We start from the raw sequence: 23,699 nt of genomic DNA, 5'->3' as shown, positions 1-23,699 counted from the left end.
CCTCCTCTCTCCTCCTCTCTCTCTCTCTCTCTCTCCATCGATACCTCTTTTCGTTCAAACCAAACCACACCTCTTCTTCTCTTAGCTCTATGAATGACGTATCTACCTAACTTGCCTCTTTTTATTCATCGATGATGAAATTAGGTACTGTCCCTAGACTACCTGGTATATATACCCCAGCACCTGAACAGAAACAGGAACAGAACCTGCGCCTCAAAGTCAACTCAACTCCTCACCTCAACCCTCCTCTCCAAGACTGCCCGCGCCTCAGCCTCCGTCAACGTCTCGATCTCCAACTCCGCAAGCACCTCCCTCGCGCTCTCGTTGCTCGCGAACAACCTCCTCTCTACTTCCCAGAGACCAAGGCCCAGTCCCTGCTGCGCGGCTGTATCGACCAATTCCACCTCTTCATCGCCTTGCTCCTCTGTTTCCACACCCTCTTCGTTTCCATGCTTATGCGCCTTGATCCTCAACCCCAACAGTAACAACCCCTCTTTGAGCTTTCTGATCACTTTCTCAGATTCTCCAGAGCTACTAGTACCCGCCGACGGACCCATTGCGCCGTCCACCACGCTGCAGATGTGCTCGACGTCACTGGCCAGCTGGGCCGCGCCTGCGGTGGAGAAGGTATGTCGCATGAGCACGTTGTCCCAGATGTAGGTCTGGATGACGAGGAGGAGCTGGCGGGTGATGCGCCGTAAGGGTGCGACGCCCAGGGCGCGAGACAGGAAGGATATACTCTGTGAGAGAGTGCGGATCGTGGGGGCGAGGTCGGATGTGGGAGGGAGGGGATAGTATCCTGATGATGATGTGCCGGAGGAGGCTGTTGAGGAGGAAGAGAGAGATGTCCAGGTCGAGACGCGGGAGTAAGGGCGGAGAGCGGATTGGGCGTTTGAGGTCAGGGTGGATGCGATGATGGATTCGGAGCGGAGTCTGAGACGGCGGTACGCGGACGCGGTCTCGTCAAAGAGGGCGCCGTCCGCGATGGCGCTCTGGGTGCGTTTGTGTCTGTTGTTCGTCACGGCCTGAGACGTTCTCGAGGCGATGTCCGTCGCGGACATCGGGCCCGCGACGTTCCTGCCGCCGTCTTTGTTCTTCCGGACACGCTCTTGGAGCTCAGACCAGAGTTCGAGGAAGAAGACGTCGTCGCTCCAGTCTTGCATCTTCTTCTCTAGGTACTCTGCGCTGCCGAAGACGCGGCAGAGTCGCTCCAGTCCTGCGGCGCCTTCGAGGCTGGCTTGGTCGTCTGCCGACGCCCCCTGCACGGTCCGGCCGATGGTGGATGTCATGGCGAGATAGGCCTCGAGACCCGAGTGAAGACGCTCGTGGAACTTGTCGAAGATGGTGATTTGGATGTCGATGAGGAAGCGCAGTTTCTGGCTGAAGGATGATAAGGGGCGGTACCGCTCCGTGATCGTCTCGAGGAGATCGTTGACCCGGATGGCGGCTTTGGTAGGCTTTGTAGCCGTCAGCTCGACGCCGTCGTAGTCGATGTGTCCACTGTCTGCGGCATCGATGATGTCCTTGTAGCGTGATAAAGCGAAGTCCTTCTCGACCTGGAGCCAGCGGTCAAACCAGCCTTGCTTGGTCAGGACTTCCCAGGTCAACCCTCTCCAGTTATCCCCTGAGTAGGGATCTGGTAGGTAGTTCCATGTCTCACGAATCTCGTTGTCGAAGTTCATCAGCTCGTGGATGAAGTGGCTGAGAAGTTGGGGATGGGTCGAAATCTGCGGAAGGAACGTGGTGATCTTCTGGCGCAGCATCGGGAGCAGAGTAGTAATAAAGGCATGCGTAGAGTTGAAATAGTTCCACTCCAAGTCGGATCCCACTTTCTGCGCCCTTTCGTCGAAGATCGGTTGGAGATATGATGCGAAGAAGCCGTTATAAGTGTTTATCAAATCCGTAACGTGGGAGAGGAAATATTCGGGCTGTAGATCCAGAATTAATGTCCAATTCCTTTCCATCTTTTTGGAAAAGAGGTTCCATACCTTGTCTAGTCTGTTGGTTGGTTTATCACCGCTGAAGTGGTATTTGAATCGCAGCTCAAGCGGATGTGCCATCACCTCCAGCGGTAGAAGAACACGCGGTTCCACGTCCTGGCGACCAGGGGCTGGTGTACGTGGTTCAAGTTCCCTGCAAAGATGGACGTCAGCAGGCACGACTTTATCCGTTTGTAGTACGAATCACATACGGTTCTTGCAAACAAAGAAGCAGTTCAACGCAATCCGCCCACTCCTTTATCAGTCCGTCCGTAATGATCAGATCCTTTCCGGGCCATTTCATTTTCTCAAGGACCTTTTGCAGTCGGCCGCTGAAATCTCTCCTCATCTGCTCTCTCAGCCCAGACGCCAGCTTTTCCGTATAATCGACCAGATGCGGAGCCGCGCCTTCTGCGGCCGGCTGGGCATCCTTCAAAGACGACGTGATATTTCGCAAGCGGGTATATGGTTGCAAGGCGAGACTGGGGGCTGATTTGGCCTTTTCTATCGCTTCTTTGCTGTATTTGCATCAGCGGATGAGTGCTAACGAAAGGCAGTGGTATCCAATACCTGAGCCCATCTATTTCTTTCAGTAGTTCCATATACCCTTTTGAGATGTCGAGCCTGCGGAGTTTCTCCATACTGGCTTCGAATTGCCGTACCGCATCATCGCTTGTGTCTGATTGTGTGATAATCATCAAACGTCTGTCAATGTCGGCCTGCTGTTCGTTGAACGCTTCGGCTTGTTTTCGAACGGCGTCGGCATGGTCGCTGGAGGCCTTGGTTGCCTTCTCGAGTGCTTCCTGGGCTTCGACTAACTATTAATTATTTGGGTTAGTACCTGGTCTGCCTGTAAATTTTGTAGTCGTTGCAAGTAATCGGGGTCGTCCATACCTGTTTTCGTTGAAGCTCCTGTTGCGCGCGGAGGTTGGAGAGCAGAGAGTCCAGGCTCTCAAAGTCCGCAGCGGTCTGGATCTTGTCATTCAGATAATCTTCGACTCGTGCGCTCTCATGTGGCGAGAGCCCGGATATCATTGAGGTCGCCATTGCGAGTCCAGTTGCAGAGAAATAGAGAGACGTGCCAGGTGTCGAGACGAAGTCTCCGCGCCGCGGCCGACGGAGCGAACGTCAACGTCAACCGCCGCGGAGCTGGAGCTCCCAAAAGCTTGAAGCTCGCAACTCTCAACCTCCGTACCCCATCGGCGAGCACTGTGGCTCCCCACCAAAATGCAATGGAATTCTCTATAACTTGCTGAGTGTGCTCAGCAATAATTCTTCATATCTGCATACTAGTATAAGCAATTATGCCTAGCCCCGCGAAGCGCAAGAGGAATGACGCGGAGCCTTCTCCGCATGGCATGCGGAGCATCGAGTCTTTCTTTAAAGGAGGTGCTGTAAAGCGCACCAAGAAAGACGAGGAACCGCAGCCGCCCGCGCCTGTAGACGCACAGGAGACTTTATCTGACGAGGCGCTTGCCCGGAAGCTTCAGGCGCAATGGGATAAAGAGGACGGTGTTACTTCTCAGACCGATGGCGCTCCAGCAAAAGCAACTCAACCAGAACAATTGAAGACTAATGCACCAGTTCCCGAGAAACCGAAAATCACAGTCGCGGAAAGGGTTCATATTCCGCCAAAGAAAGACACGCTCTCCTTACAATCTTCCGCTAATGCTGAAGATACTATCTCCTCGAGTATACCTTTCGACCAGAGCCCGCTGACATTCGAGCCATCGAAATACGTGGTGGAGCTTCAGAAACACTGGGCTGCAGAGGGCGGAGATGCCTCGTATGCTCTGTTGACGAGGGCCTTCGTCCTCGTAAACAGTACCTCGAGTCGGATCAAGACCGTTGATACTCTGGTTAATCTCCTGAGAGTCCTTATCGAGGGCGATCCCTCGAGCCTTCTCCCTGCCGTCTGGCTCGCAACAAACTCATTTGCCCCGCCGTATGTTCCCTTAGAGCTCGGTTTGGGAGGATCGGCAATCTCGAAGGCGCTGAAGAAAATATATGGTCTGAATAGTCAAGGGCTGAAGACGCTCTATGACAAACATGGAGACGCTGGAGATGTTGCTTTCGAGGCTAAGAAGAGGCAGAGTTATACGTTGAAAAAGCCCAAACCATTGACAATCAAAAGTGTGTATCAGTCGCTGGTGAAGATCGCCAAGAGCAAAGGTCCCGGCAGTCAAGAGACGAAACAACGGATCGTCGAAAAGTTGCTCCAGGACACGCGGGGAGCTGAAGAGAGCCGATATATCGTCAGGACTCTTGTTCAGCATTTGCGCATTGGGGCGGTGAAAACGACAATGCTTATCGCTCTTGCTCGGGCTTTCCTTTACTCAAAGCCGGCTGGCGCAGAGTTCTCTGTCTATTCACAGAGTGAGCTCGCAGGTCTGAAGAAAGAGGAACTTGCCGAGCTATACAGTGGTGCTGAAGAGATTGTCAAAGCATCCTACGCCCGGCATCCGAATTACGATGATCTCGTTCCTTGTCTCTTGGAGATTGGAGTTACCGATGAGCTCCTGGTGCGGTGTGGACTGACGCTCCATGTGCCGTTGAGACCGATGCTAGGCAGCATCACGCGGGATCTCCCTGAGATGCTTACAAAACTTCAAGGAAGAGACTTCAGCTGCGAGTATAAATACGATGGACAACGTGCGCAGGTCCATTGTGACGCTCAGGGGAAGGTTTCTATCTTCTCTCGTCACCTGGAACTTATGACAGAGAAATATCCTGATCTTGTGTCCTTGGTCCCGGAATTCAGAGGGGAAGGTGTGTCGAGCTTCATCCTTGAGGGGGAGGTTGTTGCCGTCGACCAGGAATCTGGAGAACTTCAGCCCTTTCAGGTCCTTACAAATCGAGCGAAGAAGAACGTTGAACTGGAGACCATCAAGGTCAATGTATGTCTCTTTGCATTTGACCTGATGTATCTGAACGGAGAACCTTTACTTGACAGGTCTTTTCGGGAGCGAAGGGACCTGCTTCGGAGCTTGTTTGTGGAGATCCCAAATCGCTTCACCTGGGTCAAGAGTCTTGATGCGACATCCGCTGATTCGGACGCGGTCCTGGAATTTTTCAAAAGCGCTACCGATTACAAATGTGAAGGGATCATGGTAAAAGTCCTCGACAACGAGTTAAAGCCAAATATCATCGAAAGACCCGAAGTACTATCCAGCGGGGAGAAAATTCTAGATTCGGAGCTGGAAATCGAGAAAAACGGCCTAGGATCCAGAAAGCCCAAGCCTACTGAGACCACCAAAGAGAAGGGAACCCGACGGAAAGCTCTACTCTCTACGTACGAGCCAGACAAGCGACTAGAATCTTGGCTGAAAGTGAAGAAAGACTACACCACGCAATTCGATACCCTAGATTTGATCCCCATCGCAGCATGGCACGGGAATGGTCGAAAAGCAAAGTGGTGGTCGCCTATCCTCATGGCCATCCGCAACCCAGAGTCCGGGATGCTGGAAGCAGTCACAAAATGCATGACTGGCTTCACAGACAAATTTTATCAAGCCAACAAGGAGAAGTACTCCGAAGACAGCCACAACGTCATCCCACGACCTAGCTACATTGAATACTACGGCCCTGAACCAGACGTGTGGTTCGAGCCGCAGGAGGTCTGGGAACTAGCATTCGCAGATATCACGCTCAGCCCGACATATACAGCAGCAATCGGGCTGGTGAGCGATGAGAGAGGGCTTAGTCTTCGATTCCCGCGATTTCTTGGGGTCCGCGAGGATAAGTCCGTCGACGAGGCGAGCACGTCGGATTACCTCGCTGGCCTGTGGAGGAAGCAGGTGGAACGGACGAAGATGGAGGAGGCCAATCTGAAAGAAGAGGATGAAGCTGACTGGCAAGAGGATTGAAGATACCATATACGTCAACATGGTAGTACTCGACCTGCGAAGACCCGGGAACCTGTCACACGGCATGTTGATATCCACCCATCAGATAATCCTTCCGACAGTCAAACATGCCAGCTATCACAACAGCACGACATGAACTTTGGATATCATATACCTAATTTACCATCCCTCCGATCCTGAGCGAGACATACAAAGACACAAACCTCACTACTTAAATCCCATATCATCATCACGTGTCCGCACCCAGCCCCAAGCCCTAAGCCCGCGGGGGTCGGCTACCAGTCCCCAAACAGGAATAGCAAATCTAACCTATCCTTGCAGCCGGAACCCCAGCGGGTCCGTCCGTCCGCCGTCAAGGAATAAGGATCCACCCATCTAACACGAAATCGCTAACGTGATTGGCAAGTTTCTTCCTCAACCCATGGATGATCTGCCGCTCTCCCAACCCGACAATCGGATCCCCGCCTAAATTTAGCCCAATGGATGGCGCGATCTAAACCGGTTTTGGGTGTTAGTGTTGACGCGAAAACGACGCGACGCGGGAACTAAGACTTGTACGGTCGTCGCGCGAGTGCGCGTTCTAGGGTGGCGGGTCCGGTCCAAACCCCGCTTTCGGTTCGGTTGGGGCTTGGGGCTAGGTGGTCCTGGTTATGGGAAAAAATATGCTGTGTTGTCCTTTCAGTTGGTGGTTCCTTGCTTCTGCTCGAGTCTTGCAGTGACACATACGGTTGAGACGGTTGGTAGTGGTGCTAACAATCGAGCGAGTCACTGAATATTTTTGGATGATGTCCACAGAGTAACAACGAATTAAATACATTTATGATTGATCTTTTGTTCATTTCCTATCTGAAGACTAGCTAGGTGTGTTTTGGTCTCTGCTATCACAGGTTGTGTGGATCCAGGTTGGAGTAACCGTGGCGGGAGCGTTGTGTTGTTGTGTTGGTATCCGATCGATAGGATGTAACATCTGTGTGCGCCGGGAAGAAGAAACAGCAAGCCATTCATAGCCCCATCTATACTCATACAGAGGATATTTGACCCGCCGCTGTTCGTGGCACAATAATTGAAAAAGGAAAATTGCCAAAATGGAGAGGCTTCGGCAGAGCGAGAGTGTTTGGGGGAAAAGGGAACAACCGAGAGAAAAAGAAAAAAAAAGGAAAACTAGCAGGTACAGAGATCAGGTGTCACATATGGTCGAGACACGTACAGGAGTATCCGTATGCAAACAAGGAGATAAGGTGATGATGCAGGACGTTATGGACAGTGTTGGTCGAAAATTTTAGAACAGGAAGGTAATGCAAAAATGACTAAAAGGATTAAAACAAAAGCAAGAGCGACCAACTGTAGATGCGTAGATGTAGATGCAGATGCAGATGCAGATGCAGGGCGTAGGAACATTAACAACGACGGGAAAATAATGATGGAAATCGCACGTCGTAACGCACATCATGCATCATAGAAGTCGTGTCCGAGATCCATTAGTATTAGAAACAGGAATAAACCACGCGAAAGAACGAGCGAATCATGAATCAAGGTCGCAATTCTCCGCCCAGCTGCAGAGCCAGGCCGGAATCCTTCTCGCGATTCTTAGGGCTCTCCGCGCTGGGAGGGGCGAGGTTATCGAAATTGAGCCGTTTCCTTGCGTCTTTGACAGTAAGTGGGGTTCTGGAGGGGCCACCGGGAGTACGCCCGCCCCATGGCCGTTGTGCAGGACTCGGGGTCACGTTGACGAAGTCTGCAAAGTTGAACCCTTGGTTGGGAGTACCGAAGTTCTGAAACATGCCACCACCGGGCGTCGGGGTCAACGACGGTAGGACAGCGTGCTGGCTGGGGGGAGTCGACGGGAGGAAGTCTCGAGACTGAGTCTTGTTGCCCATGTTGGCAGGAGTGGGAGAGTTGGCAAGGTACAGCAGGAGATCGGCGTCGTCTTGGTTTTGCGTAGTCTTGTCGTTTCGCGGCAGGCGCGCATGGTTGGGCGGTGGAGTACGAGGAGGAGAAGAGCTGATCATGGAGGAGCTGACGTTTTGGAAACTGTGTGAAGGAAGATCGGGATCGTTTTCGTCATCAGAATGGGCGCGCAAAGTCGGAGAGGACGGAAGTTCAGGGATAGTTTCGAAAGAATGGTACATTGTGTGAGGTCTGTTGAAACCAGGAGACGACTCTGGTAATCGGTGCGAGCTCTTCCAGGACACTCGAGGAGCCTTTGCAGGACGATCGGTTATGGAGTCGGACCGGACACGTTTTCGACTTGCTGTCAGCATGGGATGCATCATCCCCGGATTGAAGGTTGCAGCGTGCTTGTTCCGCGCCGACCTCGGCAGCTCTTTGGAGAACGCCGAACTGCGAACTGGAGAGGAGGCAAAAGGAGTCTCGTAGCGGTTGTTTGCGACGAGGGATGAGGAATCAGACGGTTTCTCGCTTCCTAAAAACCCATTCCTGCCTTCTTGCTGGTTCTGGCCCTGGGATTCCAAGGCACGCAGACGGCCATTCTGATACTTGACCTTTGCAAGGCCTAGGCGATCCTGTAGACTGAGAGATACCTATGGCAAAATGGTAATGTTAGTTGTGAAGCATTAAAGCCAAATGCAGAGGCCCAGCGATCTTTGAGGTGCATAAAAAAATCGACACTGTTGGCACTTACCTGAGCAATATCGATTTTACGGATCGTCCTGTCAGGAGAGCTGCATGGACGCGAAATGGACATTTTTATTCTAGCAGAAGATGTGCTAATTCATTCAGATCCAGAGGCTCCTGCTGTTGTAGAGAGCTAGTTTTGTCTGCCTGCGTGCCTGAAGGAATCTAGGGGTCCAGAGGTGTTCGATGTAGCTGGAAGGGAGCAAGGGCAGCGGTTCGATAGTGGAAGGGAGAACAAGACGTAAGCTCAATTGTATGCAGAAAATGAGACGGAGACGGGATTGAAGGATTCCATGCAACCTGCAAGATGCAGGAAGATAAGAGTGCTCGAACTATGGGGAAAGTAGAGTTTTGACAGCGCTGGCTGGAGGACGAAGAGAAGATCAAAGCAAAATCAGTGTTCGTCCTCGGTGGATCTGAAGCCAAACAGAGCAACGCGCGAGACCAAGAGCCGTGCCGTCCCCCAGCCATCGCGGCCGGAATGGGCCATGCTCGCTCGCTTGCCTGCACCGGTTTTCCCGTCCACCAGTCCTGCTTCTTTTGTTCTGCTGGAGCATGCACGCCTCAGCTGGCCATATACGCCATACAGAACACGCCATGATATCTCATAGCATTTTAGAAGGAAGTATTTGCCACTTTCTTTATTCCACCATCATCCGCTTTCTCCGCAGTCACGAAAGCGGAAATCTGTCAATAACCGAACAAGATACTCTGGCCCGCATAACTGGCCCTGATCTCGACGGATCCGCCATGCCAAATCGCAACCCTTCCAGCCAAGCCAAGGCCTGGAGCTCTCGCCTTGGGGACGGTTCCACAACAGGGCTCCTTGTCAGCGGCTGCCCTTCAAACCTTGATGCGACAATCCCTTCACATTGTATCAACATAGTATATGGTCCTGGGCGGGTTCTCTCACAATGATGGGCCACTGCGAACTGTGTTGTAGAGCAAGATGGGATCCTCCTGGGTGAATGCACGTAGGCTATCCACAAGAGGCGATGGAACATTTAGACGGAAGGCAGCAATCCTATGAAAGAGGAAGTAATAATGCTACAGATATGCGACGGGGACGAAAGAACATGGCATTCCCGATTGCGTACTCCCGCCAAGAGGTAGTGTCACAGCTTGAACATGGCCCCCTAGATACATCCAAACTCCAACTGTCATTCTCCCTTGGTTACTGTGTACCTGGCAGTCATCCTGCCATGCAGTGTTTCTAATTGAGTGCTGGTGTTCGAGGATTTGTCTGCATGTGCTCGAGATAATGATGATCCGTTGCTGTGACGAGACGTCGGCCGCTGTATCTCAGATCTTCCAGCTCCAAGATTCTCAATGCAACAGCTCTCCTTGGCGAGGAGATTTTAGCACTGTTTGAGAGAGCGGGGCAAATCAAAACGAACCTGCAGATTCAACACACGAGCATCATTGGGCGATCTAAAAAGCATAACATGAATTTCCAGGCATGCAGGGGTGTGCGGTTGGATAGCATCCGCTTCCAGGCTAGCCCCCAGCACTTAAACCTGCCGAGATGTGTTCTTAGCTGGCGTGGAGCTGCAAGCCACTGCAGTCATGCTGTTTGGCCATCAATCAAGCTCCCGTCGTTGCAACAGCAGCAGTAGGCTGTATTTAGGTTGTCGTGCCGGGTACAGAGTGCCTTGTAGCATGTGTACACAGTAGTGATAATACTGCTCTGTTTACTCTCCGTACGCAAGACTCCGACAGGAGAACTCACTAATCATCCAGAGGATCGCTAGGCGATCAGCAGCCCCACGGGACAGAGAAGGTGTGAAACTAGCTTCGCTCGTACTCCGGGCACATATCTGTTTCATGCAATGATAATCTCGGGAGCTCTGGCTGCGGAATCCGGTCTGCCTCTTACGTAGGCCCGCCGTCTCGAGCTCTATCAGCGACAAAGACGACGTCCACGCCTGCTTTCGTTGTAACTGTACGCTCTCCATCCTCGCTACCGACCCACCGCGAGCTCTCTCTTGCCTCTCCTCGCAGCTCTCTCCATCTCCCATCTTCTCTCCCCTTTCCCTTCTCCTTCCCATGTTCCGTCCTGCCCCTCGTTTTCTCCTGCCTCGCAGCGGCGTGCCTGGCCCTCCAGGCGTAGCGACGCACCTTCAGTTGTCTGCCAACTGCGACCGCAAACGGTCTCCTTCCCCGGGAGCTTATCAGGCCCCTTCGTGGTGCCTGCCGCTCGTCACGGCCGCTGAGCAACCGCTGTGATTGACTCTCAAGCTGCATGGCCGTCGAGACCTGCGGCCCTGCATCGGTATCGTCAACAATGCCTTTCTTCAAGGACCTGCGTCGCCGGTCCAAGACTAGCTTTCGAACCAATACCTCGAACGACTCCCAGTCGCAATCGAACGGCGATGTGACCTCTGGTAAATCTTCGTCCACTCTGGATACGTCGTATAGCTCCAACACTCCTCCGTCTTCCATCAAACCCGACCTGTCCTCCTCCTATCTTCCCATGAACAGGTCTAATGGCAGCATGAATGGTTCCAGCACGTCTGTGCCGGCCCCTCCACAGCGGCCGGTGCCGATTGCATCCCAATCAAACAGGAACAGCTTTGTTGTACGAAGCCCGATGAGTTTCTCTCCGTGTAATGTTCGATTCGGCACCTTCAGGACCACCGGACTAATGGCTATCTACTACAGGGAGGCAATGCATCCATGAATGGGTCGTTGAGACCACTTGCTCCGACATCTCCATACGCACCACGCATAATTTCTATTTCTGACAATTCATGGGTATGGAGAAAGCGTAATTGACCTCTGATCAAAGAGGCCGGAAAGTAATGCTAACTGCGACGGTCTTCGAAACAGGTGCACCAGAAGGTGTTACTTATCTATGGTCAGATTGCAGACCCAAGACAGCATCCGCTGGACGGAATCTTGACTGTCTTCCATAATCAAGACAGCTTCCCTTCTATCAGCTGGCCTGTCTGTGATTCACATTTTAAAGCCCTCGTCCATCTTGTACCAGGTCCTAATAGGCTACGCTTTGACTTCACATCGCCCAAGCTGTCTTCAGGAAGCACGACTCATTCGTCATGGCTGAGTATCAACTACCTTCCGTTGGTCAATTCTCCGCCACTTCACTTGGTCATTCTGCTAGGAAAGGACTCCGATGGCACTTTTGATGCTGTGCCGGAGAGGATACAGAGGGAAGGGAACGGCCTTGAGACCGCGATAAAGAAATATCGAATGGCTGCTTATTTATGGCAGGCGTTCACTGGAGAACAGATGTTTCGCCACAACTTTGGAAGACGGTGTTTCCGTTTCGAAGAAGAGTGGCAGACAGGCACCCTCAGTTGCCGAGATGAGATCACCGGGCACATGAGGAATGAGGCAAAGATTCACGTCATCCGTACAGAAAAGACTGTTGCGGAGCTCCGAGATGTCAATATTGCTCAGCAGTATGGCCCCGCGACGAAGAAGGATGAGCTCTTCAAGATCGCCAAGGAAGCTGTCACGAACTATTTTAAACCCCAACCAGGGCAGAAGCGATACGTATCGGTTTTGCTTCTCGACTCTCATTGGGATAGAAAGCATCAAACCATCACCGGCCATGCTGCTCTTGGCTCTGATGGTGGTGATATCAAGATGGCAATATTCGGGTCTCACAGCTTGCAGAGCTATCCGTCCAGTTTTGAAGACGTCGTTGGAGCATTCAGCGACTGCACTCGAACTGATACAAATTATGTTGCCAACGACTGTGGTGAAGCCGGGAGTAACTGGGAAGCAGCCAATATTGGGATAGGCGCTCACTTGCACGAAGTCGGCCATCTCTTCGGATGCCCCCATCAGGAGTCTGGCATAATGCTCAGAGACTATGTACGGTTTAACCGCACCTTTACGACGAGGGAGCCATTTTCAACCCGCACCAAATGTCCGGGACTGAGGCCGTGCTTGCCTTCTGACGAGTGTGGATGGCATCGTCTCGACACTTTGCGCTTTCGATTCCACCCATGTTTCCGGTTACCTAGCGATCCTCCCACCAGCTCAGACGACAGCGTTCAAGTATGGCCTGTGGATGGGAAGATCTTGATTACCGCCGCTTCCGGCGTCGCGTTTATGGAGATCTATGTCGATGGTGATGATCTTTGTCGTTCCTTTATCGAGTATGTCAACGGTGACTCTGGCAACAGCGGTATCCCGAAACAGGTAACCGTTACGGAAAGCGAACTGCGGCAACGACTACCCAGCGACAAGAAAATTAAAAGGATACGGCTTGAAATATTCTCAGGTGGCCTTGGCAGCCATACTGTCCACGACCTCAGCCAGTTGAAGCCGAAACACTCGCTAGTGAAACTCCCCAATGGGCAGGCTGGTTATAAGGGCAGTAGATTGGGCTTCTCTCAAATGGAAGGAACCCAGTCTGAGCAAGTTATTCTGGAATGTGCAATCAATCAGAAAAAGCTTTTGACTTCTATCAAAGTCTATCACGGCTACGCGTTGGATGGCCTAGAGTTCTTCTACGAGGATTCTACCAGTCAGCTCTTTGGAAAACGAGGAGGCAAACCCGGTGGTGACGAGTTTGTTCTAGGTAGGATTTCACAGGCGTCGTGTTCAGATTCCCACCTTTGCAATAGCTGTTTCTGACGAAGGTCTTGAAATTTGCATTAGATACTCGACGCGGAGAGATTCTCCTGGGTTTCTATGTTAGAGCTGGCCTTTGGATTGACGGGATCGAAATCCTCACAAGCTTGGGAAGGAAATCAGGCGTGTTTGGGAACGCAAAGGGGGGTTCTGGGTATGTATCCACTGGCCACATTTGACGGGTATTCCATGATGCCTGGTTCATATCCGAGCAATTTGGGCTTGTTCTACAGTGAATCTTCTGCTAACAGGCTTCGTCTCTCAAGACATACTTTGATACCACCAAGGGGCTACAGCATTGCAGGAGTTTCGGGTTCGTGCGGACCTTGGGTTGATGGTTTCTCGTTGATAATTACTCGTTAATATGGGCCACTTGTAACTGCGACCTCATAACTCGGACACCGAAACAAGTTAATCCTTCCATAAACGCTATCGGAGCAGCAGTTTCTTCGGTCACTTGGGAGTTCATAGATTTTTCTGGTCACGTTTCTCGGCTGTCGAGGAATAACCTAGCATTCTTCGGTGATCCAGCAGATCTGGCACTACTAGTCGATCTTTCGCTGGGAAGCATCCACCTCTTGCAGTTTGGTCGCACGCTACTTATGGGTAGCTGTAATGGTGACAATCGATCACTTCCTGGCTGCGTAATCTCTTTTTCTGTCATTTACATTAGGCGGCACAGTGCATGAATTCAGGGCAAGGCATACGTGAAGATTACAAATATTCTATCCCAGTACATCTCATTGATTTCATTCCTCCTGGTCCATTGTTGCTACTTCTGGATTCCCCAGTTTTCTCTCCAAGGTGGCGCTCTGAAGTTGTGGATTTCCGTTTTGTGTTTTTTTTTTAGGTCATGCAGCAAACCTATGCTGCCATAAACATAGACGCGCGCAGTCAGGTATTGTGGGTTACTGATAGTGAACAGTGGTTGGTTCATGGCTGGCTGATAAGTGAGATTGATTGAAGGTATTTCTCCAGGAATACACAGTTAATTGTCAGTTAGATGAATTGGTAGCCGCATCCTCGCATCTCCGGGTCCCTTCCCTGATTTTCCGTTGGAACCATCTGCAAGGGCATCCAAGAAGATAATCCCAGTCCCAGAGAATAGAAGAATAAGTGTTTCTTGCTGGACGTAAATTGGCGGATTGGTAAATTCTTGCTGGAAATCAATTCTGTGGTGTTGGGTTTCCCTGAGTGGGTTCTGGTGGTGAGGCAAAGTTAGGAAGTTAGGGCGGTTCTTGTTAGGTGCCGTACAATACAAACTCGTGTATTGTCTGTGAATGAGATGAAATGGAAAGAAAGATCAGGTGATGTATGTCGGGTTGGGGCAGGGTAGGGAGGGAACTGTTCTGAAGCATGTTGTAGAATGGAAGGACCTTCGATACTAAGTGTACTGTACATGAGAGATGACTGTATATTACCCAAGTTCCGGGATGGACGAAGACAACTGGGTTTAATCGACGAGCGAGGCTGATGACTAGGTATCTTCTCTGTCGCTGATCAAATCACAGGCAATTCACAATCGCTCAAGTGGAAAAGAAAGCAGATGACGACGTCACCCCCATGTGCAAATAGGGCTGAGCGTTGAAAGCGGTGACAATACCAAGATATTTATAAATAGTGAAATAGAATAGAAATAGATGGAGAAGGTGGCAGCAATATGGGCTTCTAAGCGTCATTAAGGTTCATCAGTGACTTGGCTCCTCACTTAGCTTCTTTATATCTCCGAAGGGGAATCCCGATGCAAGTGATAGGTGCAGCTGAAGAAATGCAAAGGTACTACCCCGTACATACAGGATCGACCCCTAAGTGACAGGATAGAATCTTCGAAAAGAAAAAAGATCGCCTGCGATGTGCCGCCAAGAGAGGCGGATCCCGGCGGGATGAGAGTGAGACGGATGGAAAGGAATGAGTAGGTAGAGTGACCATGGGGATCTTCAGCTTATAAGTACTCAGTGCTAGGTCGTGTATATTAGATTACAGACTTAAGTTATCTGCCATCGTACATCTATGGTGGACCGGAGTGTCAGCCATCACATATGGTGAACGCTTGATGGTATTCTAGATACTTAGAGGGTCCAAGAATCAGACATTCCTGTTCTCCCCGAATCTCATAGTCCTCTCGTTCCGGAGAAAATGTGCGAGATGAAGCTCAAAGTAACCAACCCTTCCTGCGCGAACCTACTTGAAGACTCCTCCCCAAAGATTTATATACACCGCCGATGAAAAAAAAAATTTTTTTATGTTAATATAACTTTTTTACCAACGTCACCAAGTATATCACTTTTGCTATTTTTATGATCAGGACTTACTTCGTTGGAATCTATAGCCTTTTATAATGCATAATTATCTTTCAGAATTCTGTAAAATAATGTTCTGGTAGAATAGCAAGCTGTCAAGTTGCTGAAATGTGGGTCCACACTAAGATAAATATTTCACAAGAAGTGTATTGCAATATCCTGTCTGTTTCTTAATTCCGAGAGGACTCGACTCCCAGCACCCCTGGAAGGACATAGTCGACTCAGGTCCTGGACCGTCCTTCTATCATTACTCTATATACACTACTGTACCGGACAACACTGACCCTCGTATACCATTCATCTAGGCTATCTAAAATGCTTATTCTCTGACAAGCAATGTATCTATTAACAAGAGTGCTGTTCTATCTGTACATGCTGAGCAACTCTGTGAGCCAGAGAAACTTGATACTACTCAAGAGATCACCAAACCTCATCTGGAATTGTGAATCGTTTTCATATACAATAATGCAGCAATCTACCTACTGACCTTTCTGCCAATACACCCATTCATTAGTTTCAACAATTACTTGCCACTTAACCAAAACCCGGTTCCTGTTAAAGAGACTTGTTTGATTCGACTTTGAAGTTTTGGATCCGCACATAGCATGTACCTTATCCTAGGAAGAAGAACTTGGAGATGAATCTACTGTTACGAGTTCAAATAGTTATAGCAGTGATAGCCTACGTACAGTACAGTACAGCACTCTTGTACAGCTGGGGAGCTCAAGCGACCAAAGAGTATGTTCAAGGCACAAAGCCCGCCAAGGGAGCCTATAATGCAGCATTTCTTGTCTAATACGGACGGGATGCAGCTTTCTGGTCAGTAAACAAGGCAGAGCAGATCCATCAGGCGCTGCTGTATGTGTCACAAGTACTGTTCCACCTTCGTGCACTACCTATGCAGCACAGGATGCTCCTGTAAAGGAAAGCTTATCTACGATTGATGACTGCTGACACATTTAAATGCATGCTCATGTATTCGATAAAATGGACTACGAGAATTTTTCATCAGGCTGAGTAACTACAGAACCCGTTGAGACTAAGACTGCGCATGACAACAGCTCTATGTATTTACATACTTAATCCAAGACGAGTTCTCGACTTCAAATGTCCCGGGAGTTCGTGGGCCAGAATCCAATCCACCTTAGGATTCAGAACCAGCACTCCCAATAGAGAATTTTATGCAAAGAAAAAAAAAACCTTTGTAAACAGATAAATTGGTAACAGAACTGATGGTCCTCAGCTCTGCTCAGCTACTAGCTGGAGCCCCTTGCTCCATCCCGGATGCAGTACATAAGACCTGCCTGCATCAAATCTAAATCTTCCGATTCAGCGCGTTTATTATCAAAGTTGTGTAGACAACACGACACGACACCGGTGTCCATCGTCTCCCTTCTCCCTCTATAAGCAATAAGTCCTTTGTATATTGCAATTATTAAATTAAATTATCTAATGGAGGTACTTTATTCTACTCTATCTTTTATCCTACTTTAATTTGAGTCTTGCTTAATCTTTGTATATTTTTTAAAACTAAGTAGTTTTTCTTCCTAACATCCCCTCTCAGTTCCAGTCCCAGCTTCCATCCTATCTATCTATCGTACTTAACCTATTTCCAATGGAACTTAGCGGTTCTATTTAGACTAGACTGAGACTAACTACCATATCGATAATAGGTAGGTTCTGTAGCAGTCTCACTGTGTTCAACACGTTATTCAATTGGAAGGTGGCTTCATTTTGGGTTAGGCTGGTATGGGGTGTAATTGCGTTTTGGGATAAAACCTCATTTAAACACACTATTCCATAAAAGAACATGAACATATACTCCCATCCTGCAAAACTCTACGCAGCACATTGGTTGCGGGCGGAGTGAGTAGACTTGATGATGGGAACGCCCTAAACACAGGAAAGTGTTCCAGCCTTCGGAAAACTGCACTCATCATCAATGTATGAACGACGAGCTCCTTCGTCACTTCTTGTATGACATGATTCTTCAGATCAGATCGGTAGGTCTGTAGAATTAGTCTTATAATCTGGTAATATTTGATGTAGAGTACGCATATCTTAAAGAGAAAAGTCACAAGTGCATCAACCACACCAGGCTGCCCGTTTGTGATTGAATAGAGGTACTCACGAGCGGAAAGCTCTATCTGAAATTCGGTAGGCCGCTTCGAGCATAACCTGTTTACTGCGTCTTCAAATTCTTTGGGATTATAGAACATACAAATATCCGGTGAATCTGGAATATGAGACACGGTGATGGAGACACGCTGCTTAGGACCGAAATGGACGGGGGTGCTTCCAAAGGGATATTCCGCAGGTCCAGTTGTGGGGCTTCCATACGATGAAAAGAGACAGAACTTTGCCCCCGAAGTACGGCCGCTTTGTGTCTTGATAATACCAAGCCAGAATGCGGAGTCCTGATAGGATTGTTGGGCTTCGTCGAGTATGAAAACTATATGCTTGTGAAGAACGTTTGTGAGATTGTACCTCTTTATAGCCAACTGTGTTGCACGCTGTAGCAAGATGCATCGTCGGGTCGGGAATGTTGTGCCAACCTGTCAAGAAGACAACACGCCGTCCACGGAGGTGTTAGTACTGCTGTAAGAGATACGTGATACTGGTCTTTCCAGAGGCTGGAGTCCCTCTAACATGAACAACTCCGTACTCGTCCAATAGACCAGCAAGCTTCGCGACAGTGTCAACGCGTGGGGAAACATCTTCCAGAATTGACGGTTCATATGGGAGAGAAGTTCCTGCAAATGATTAATGGAATCGATAGGCTTTAAAGGGGAGTCATGCACTTACCATAATCCCCATGTAACGACATGAGATGCCCGCATTCATCTCAGACTTCCACAGTGGTGTTGCCGTTAGTAATGCAAGATCCAGAAATGCAACTGCATTTGTGACCACTTTTGGATATGAAGGTGCAAGGACCCATGGTGATCTGTATTGTACGTGGAGGCAAGGCCGTCTCTGGTATTCTTGAGGGGGTTACTAGAAGGACGCTTAAGTGAGGAGGGTGGTAGAGAAAGGAATCAGCGGATCGTTCAATATCAATCTACTTGATACCTTTCGCTATCTAATATTGTCGCCGGCGTAGCTTACTTCATACTAGCACTAGGTCAAGGCTTAGGAGATATCTCAACTTTGGAATTATTTTCCTTTTATTTATTTAACCTTCAATAATATATCTGCAGGTCCTGCTGCAACAATAGCGACATAGCCCACGCGTCCGTGCCTACTACCTAATTGTGCTGTATGTACCTGAGCCACAGCGCGTCGTACTATATAGACTCGTAGTAATAATAACTCCAGAACATAATGGTCAGACAAGCAGCATACGTAGATCATATCGGTATATCGTATCCACATCCGTCATGTACTCTGCGTAAGCCATCAAGCCGCGTGTCCCGTGCGCAAGGTCCATGTATCCCGGCTACCTACCTAAACAAGCAGGTGGCCCTGGATAGCCGTGCGGCTATGCCCGTTGTTTGAACGGTTTTACTTTTGCAGAATGCAGCATGCTCTGTCGTTCGGGATTCGGAACCCGGAAGGTGGAACCCGGCGCGGACAGTGACGTCATATCCCGGCGCTGGGATCACCTTCCCCGCTCGGTGCAATAATAGAGTGCCTAATCTGCTGATCCTGTATATATGTAATGCTGGCAGCTTCTTCCAAAGCTTGCTTCGGATTGATCCCGCTCTTGCAGCAATAGTTCGCATTTCAAAAACCTGCTCGAGCTCGGGGCTCCATCAAGTCCATGCTCAGGCTGAGCTCTCGTGTGTCCTGGCCTCGAACAGTGGGGCGGATGGGATCCACACTGCTTGAGGGCGCGGGCTCGGCGCAGGTGCCGGTCCCCCGAGTCGACGAATCGTTGCAGCCGCCCCCATGCTCCATCACCACCCGCCCTCAGAGCTACTGCGTTATTTCCTTGCTTCTGTCTGGGGTCTATCATCAGAGATCTATCATTTAATTTTAATCTCCGGCATTGGCCCGGCTCCCTGTGGATCAATTCCCCTTGAGAAATCCTGCCAAGATCGCTGCACTATAAGCCCGTGCGCGGACTTGGACAGAAAAAAGAAGGGGAAAAAAGTTTTCCTGTCCAGGAAAAGACAACTCAGCAGGGTATTTTCTGTATATCCTATACCTATGCTGCTGCAGCTATACACATCTGCTCAACAGACGCATCCAACGCCTCTCAACCACCCAACCCTGGAGGCAGATTCCAGACTTTCTCTGACACACGTGACAAGAATCATGGCTGTCGGAAGAGGACAAAAAAAGGCTCGACAATCAAAGAGAGTGAGACCTGAGGGTTGTGTCATGCAAGCGGGGGCAGAGAGAAAAGAGGATGAAAAAAGAAGTTAGTCTTATATAGCTATAAACTAGAAAAAAATTGGGGTATCAACTTCGTGTGCTTCATCCCAGAACATTGTGTAAAACAAGAACAGAAAATGTGGTTTCAGACGCACCACGCACCGAAACCAGGGTCATTACATGCTATAGAAACAAAAGGGTACGTTTTCCTGCCGTTGCCCGGGGACCCGTGTATCGCCTCCAGGGGATTGTCAACGCCATTTTGGGAGCTCGTCAACACATGCATCAAAATCAACAAACCAGACCGCATAAACGTGGGTATCATTGCTCGGAGACTCGTGTATTATCCCCGTACTCAACCCCCCGTGGAGAAGAAGAGAAAGAACACAACCCAGATATAAACTCATAACCGCATGAGAGAACCAGAGGTACGTCGCATAAAACATGTACAGTCACGCGCGACTGGTGAGATCATCGCACAGACTAGGATAAACATCGGACCACCCGTCAGAGGGCGCGTGCGAAGTAATAAGGATAATAATTTCAAGGGTCATAGAATCGCCCACGACACTCATAACCCAGTGCACGTGTATGACTCTGGGACAGTGTCGAAGGTGGCAAAATGCAGCAGAAACCGATCCACCCATGACAGGCTTCTGTCGTCTCAGAGCCGGTCATTCATTGTTCAGCTGCATCGAAACTAGCAATCATAAAAAGTATGTAGCCCAGCCAGAAGAGACGAACATGGGGGGGTAGGCAGCAACAAATATGAAGACAATCTATGCAACGCGTATGTAACCTTAGATGCGGGTCTATTATCGTCCTAGTAGGTTAGTTTGACCTCGACTGCAGAGTCAGGGTTGGCGATAGGATCTTCGACCCGTGAGGCATCGGAGAACTCAGCGACCATATCCTGACCGTCAGGAAGTTCTCGCACCACATCGTCATCGACCATAATCTTCAGGCCATCTTGGTTAACACGAAGCACCCGGACGATCCGTCCAGGGTCGATTTGCTGCTTCTCTGAAATCTTGTTCATGAAATCCCTGACGGTGCGTTCGCTAAGATAGATGGCTCGGTAGTAGTCGTCGATTTGCTGGTCACTTCCCGTCGGAAAACGGACATAGAAGCATGCAACTATGAACTGGTTAGTAGAAATCCTGAGTCGCGTGGCCGGAGCTACTCACTCGGCTTCGGCGGTCGCTCTGACGGAGGCCTGTAAGTAGGGTCGATGTCAAGCGCCTCGATGAACCCATTCGACATGTTCGATCCTTCCGTTGGAAGCTTTTGAACCTTGATTGGCCGATTCGAGAGCATCGTCGGCCCAGAAACAAAAGAATTCTCCGACTGATGTCCAGAGACACTTAACCGGTCCCTCGAACTATCTCGCGACTTGTAGTGATGGAGAGTCGACAGACGAACTGGGGAATTCATAGACACGCTGCTGTTTGTTGGGGAGACGACGTTCGAAATTCCTGAAGTGGCGTCGATGCTAGGTCGTGATTCCCGGGCCTCGAGCTTGATAAAGTCGTGGGACTCGCCAGGCAAGCTGACTGGGAACAAGTCCGGATCGTCCTGCTCATCACCTCTGAGGTTGAGAACGCTCACCGGTCGAGTAGACGAGAACATATCCTGCATCATCGCCAATTTCAGATGGAGGTCTTCCTCGATCGAAAGTTTGCCGGAGACGTCATTCTGCGAATCCATTGACCAGGTCCTCTTGTGCTTCTGAATCTTCAGCGGCCGGTTGTCTGTACCTTTGATAGAAATGGTGCCGCTGCTGCGCTTTCGCTTCCCGAAATTGGCTCCTAGTTCAGCCTGTGCAATTTGTTGCTTGAGCTTGTCAATCGTCTTCTTGACGTGGGCAACGTCGTTGGACAGCTTCCGTTCCGCACCGTGGTCACGGAACAGCTTCACTTTACAATAGCACACTTCTGCCTCGTTCCCGACACCGGGGTCTACGTTGTTAGGAGACAACATCTCTGTCTTTGCACACAGCCTAACAGGAATCCCCTTGACACCTTTCGAATGACTGAAGTCAGTCGAGAGAAAGTTGAAGCGAACAGATATCGCACAGTCAGAGGACCCGGTTACCGGGTTAGGAGTCCACGTCACACAGAATCCGTCAAACGAAGCACTCTCCAGCTCGATCTGGGGATGCCTATGTTCTTCATCTCCACCCTGGATCGGATCAACATATTCTACAGCCAGAAGCTTCCCGCCTCGTTGGTGTGCCTCGTTTGACCCACGGCCCTCCTTCCACAACTGCCAGCAAGCTGCGGGTTTCGACCGCTGCTGTTCGTCTTCGAAAGACACTCTAACATATGTTCGATATTTGACAGGTTGCGACGCATAGTTCGGCGGTGGGCCTGTATCCACCACGGATAGTGAATAAGCTTGTCCTTTGTTCAAGTAAGTCACTGGGATCTCGTCCGGTTGTCTGATCATTGCGGTCGGGGCACGAAGCGTCGCGTTATACCGAAATCTAGGCACATAATCAGATCTGTTCGTCTAGGATCGCAAAGTGTGGTTGGAGGTCCAAACTTACTTTTCCCCTACCGCGGGATGGATATCCATGGGCTCGGAAAAGTCGGGTACAGGTGGAGCGACGTTCAAGGGCGCGCTCACCTGCATATTCACACCGTCCAGCGGTGCCTCTTCAGCTGACTTATCCAGAGGGTCATGAGCTGAATCTCGATGGACGAACGTGCTTGGCGCGTAAGACGTTTGCTGCCCGAACGGATTCAGGTTCTGAAACTGCTGTGGGAGGTACTGATGGTGGAAATGATGCAGGTTCATCTCCGCTGTAGGATCAAGTGGAAGAGGGTCGCTAATTGGATTGGGAATAGAAAGCGGAGCCACAAGATTCAACCCCAAGGTAGGCGTGTGTAGGTCACCGGCCGGGTGATGATTAATAGTATTCATGCCACCGGCGTCGGGTGTATAATAACCGGGAGGCTGGTTTGCAAGCGACATAAACGCAAAGGAGTTGGGATCCATAAGAGAAGGGGTAAATCGGAAATCCTGCAAGGCTCCAGGGTTGGGATCGTTAAGTTTGACGTCCTCATCCCCCGTGACTGGCCTAAATAAGGAATTCGCAATCAGCACAGGCGAATTGGATCGAATGAGGCGTGGGAGACGACGACGGGGATTGTAGGGTGCAGGTGCAGATACGGCGAGAGGGCGTACCTAGCTGGCATCACTGGCTCGACGACAGCTGGGTCCAGCGATGTTGCGTTGCAGGTGGCCTCTGAAAGAGAGGTCGACGCGCCAGTAACGATATGGGGAAACGTCTCCTTGAAGCTGCAGATAAGCTCTTCATCCGGTTTCTGGGAAGTTCTTCTGCGTCGCCAAGGTGTCAGCTGCCGTCTAAATCCAACAACTTCATGAATTCAACCCGTCTGAGAGAAGCGCGCAATCATACCTGTTGCGAAACATTTGGGGCGGGTGAAGTCGCAGAAGCTCTGGTCGTCGAGGGAGATTAGAGGGGGGAAATCATAGAAAGCAAGAGACGAAGGTTGGTTCTCGGGCAACATCCGGATGGAAAACCAGCATCTGATGTGCGGAGGGTTGAAACGACAGATCCCACGAGCTCCTGCTTCTTTTTCTTGTAGGTTATGTACTTGTGGAGAGCGGGTCGCTGCGGCCGGAGCAAGGTCAGGGTTTCCGCAGGACTATATTGCAAAGCACTGAAAGTAAACACCAGGATCAAGGACGTGTCTTAGTCTATCGAACAGCGGAATTGAAGAGGAGCGTAGGAAAAAAAGATGGTGGTGCTTGCAGGGTAGAAGAGGATAGTCATGGGAATTGATCGAGAAAGGCAGGCGATGGGCGCGTGGGGGGGATCCGCTGCTTGTACCCAGAGCTGCCAGTTGACCGGGTTCTAAATAATCCACGTAGATCGGCCGCGAAGTTCCAGAACCTTTCCAGTATTCGTTCGCGGCACGGCCGGGACTGATCGTTTGCGAGGAGGGGGACAAACGGTGGCTGCACGC

General features: G+C 50.2%; 7 protein-coding genes across 7 annotated transcripts; 3 read left to right on the top strand and 4 right to left on the bottom strand.

Moving 5' to 3' along the window:
- Positions 1 to 224: 224 nt before the first annotated feature.
- Positions 225 to 3,026, bottom strand: VTN00DRAFT_1777 (uncharacterized protein; the record flags this gene model as incomplete). The annotated part of the gene is made up of 5 exons (XM_069427921.1): positions 225 to 1,928; positions 1,989 to 2,133; positions 2,192 to 2,497; positions 2,550 to 2,797; positions 2,874 to 3,026. The coding sequence occupies 5 exons, from the start codon at positions 3,024 to 3,026 to the stop codon at positions 225 to 227; spliced, it is 2,556 nt and encodes an 851-aa protein (XP_069292479.1).
- A 257-nt stretch (positions 3,027 to 3,283) lies between these two features.
- On the top strand, positions 3,284 to 5,845 carry VTN00DRAFT_1776 (uncharacterized protein; the record flags this gene model as incomplete). Its single annotated transcript, XM_069427920.1, has 1 exon — positions 3,284 to 5,845. The coding sequence occupies one exon, from the start codon at positions 3,284 to 3,286 to the stop codon at positions 5,843 to 5,845; it is 2,562 nt and encodes an 853-aa protein (XP_069292478.1).
- Positions 5,846 to 7,374: 1,529 nt separating this feature from the next.
- On the bottom strand, positions 7,375 to 8,549 carry VTN00DRAFT_1775 (uncharacterized protein; the record flags this gene model as incomplete). Its single annotated transcript, XM_069427919.1, has 2 exons — positions 7,375 to 8,385; positions 8,487 to 8,549. 2 exons carry the CDS (start codon positions 8,547 to 8,549, stop codon positions 7,375 to 7,377), a joined length of 1,074 nt encoding a protein of 357 aa, XP_069292477.1.
- Positions 8,550 to 10,351: 1,802 nt separating this feature from the next.
- Positions 10,352 to 10,921, bottom strand: VTN00DRAFT_1774 (uncharacterized protein; the record flags this gene model as incomplete). Its single annotated transcript, XM_069427918.1, has 1 exon — positions 10,352 to 10,921. The coding sequence occupies one exon, from the start codon at positions 10,919 to 10,921 to the stop codon at positions 10,352 to 10,354; it is 570 nt and encodes a 189-aa protein (XP_069292476.1).
- A 234-nt stretch (positions 10,922 to 11,155) lies between these two features.
- Positions 11,156 to 13,447, top strand: VTN00DRAFT_1773 (uncharacterized protein; the record flags this gene model as incomplete). Its single annotated transcript, XM_069427917.1, has 4 exons — positions 11,156 to 11,233; positions 11,309 to 13,031; positions 13,112 to 13,238; positions 13,351 to 13,447. 4 exons carry the CDS (start codon positions 11,156 to 11,158, stop codon positions 13,445 to 13,447), a joined length of 2,025 nt encoding a protein of 674 aa, XP_069292475.1.
- Positions 13,448 to 19,841: 6,394 nt separating this feature from the next.
- Positions 19,842 to 20,105, top strand: VTN00DRAFT_1772 (uncharacterized protein; the record flags this gene model as incomplete). The annotated part of the gene is made up of 1 exon (XM_069427916.1): positions 19,842 to 20,105. One exon carries the CDS (start codon positions 19,842 to 19,844, stop codon positions 20,103 to 20,105), a length of 264 nt encoding a protein of 87 aa, XP_069292474.1.
- A 422-nt stretch (positions 20,106 to 20,527) lies between these two features.
- Positions 20,528 to 23,142, bottom strand: VTN00DRAFT_1771 (uncharacterized protein; the record flags this gene model as incomplete). Its single annotated transcript, XM_069427915.1, has 5 exons — positions 20,528 to 20,841; positions 20,892 to 22,189; positions 22,253 to 22,786; positions 22,894 to 23,046; positions 23,129 to 23,142. 5 exons carry the CDS (start codon positions 23,140 to 23,142, stop codon positions 20,528 to 20,530), a joined length of 2,313 nt encoding a protein of 770 aa, XP_069292473.1.
- Between the last annotated feature and the right edge of the window lie 557 nt (positions 23,143 to 23,699).

Source organism: Thermoascus crustaceus (assembly GCF_041956765.1).
Source record: "Thermoascus crustaceus strain CBS 181.67 unplaced genomic scaffold VTN00scaffold_1, whole genome shotgun sequence".
NCBI classification, from domain to species: domain Eukaryota; kingdom Fungi; phylum Ascomycota; class Eurotiomycetes; order Eurotiales; family Thermoascaceae; genus Thermoascus; species Thermoascus crustaceus.
The sequence above is the reverse complement of the archived record's forward strand: the minus strand, read 5'-3'. Positions and strand labels throughout refer to the sequence as shown.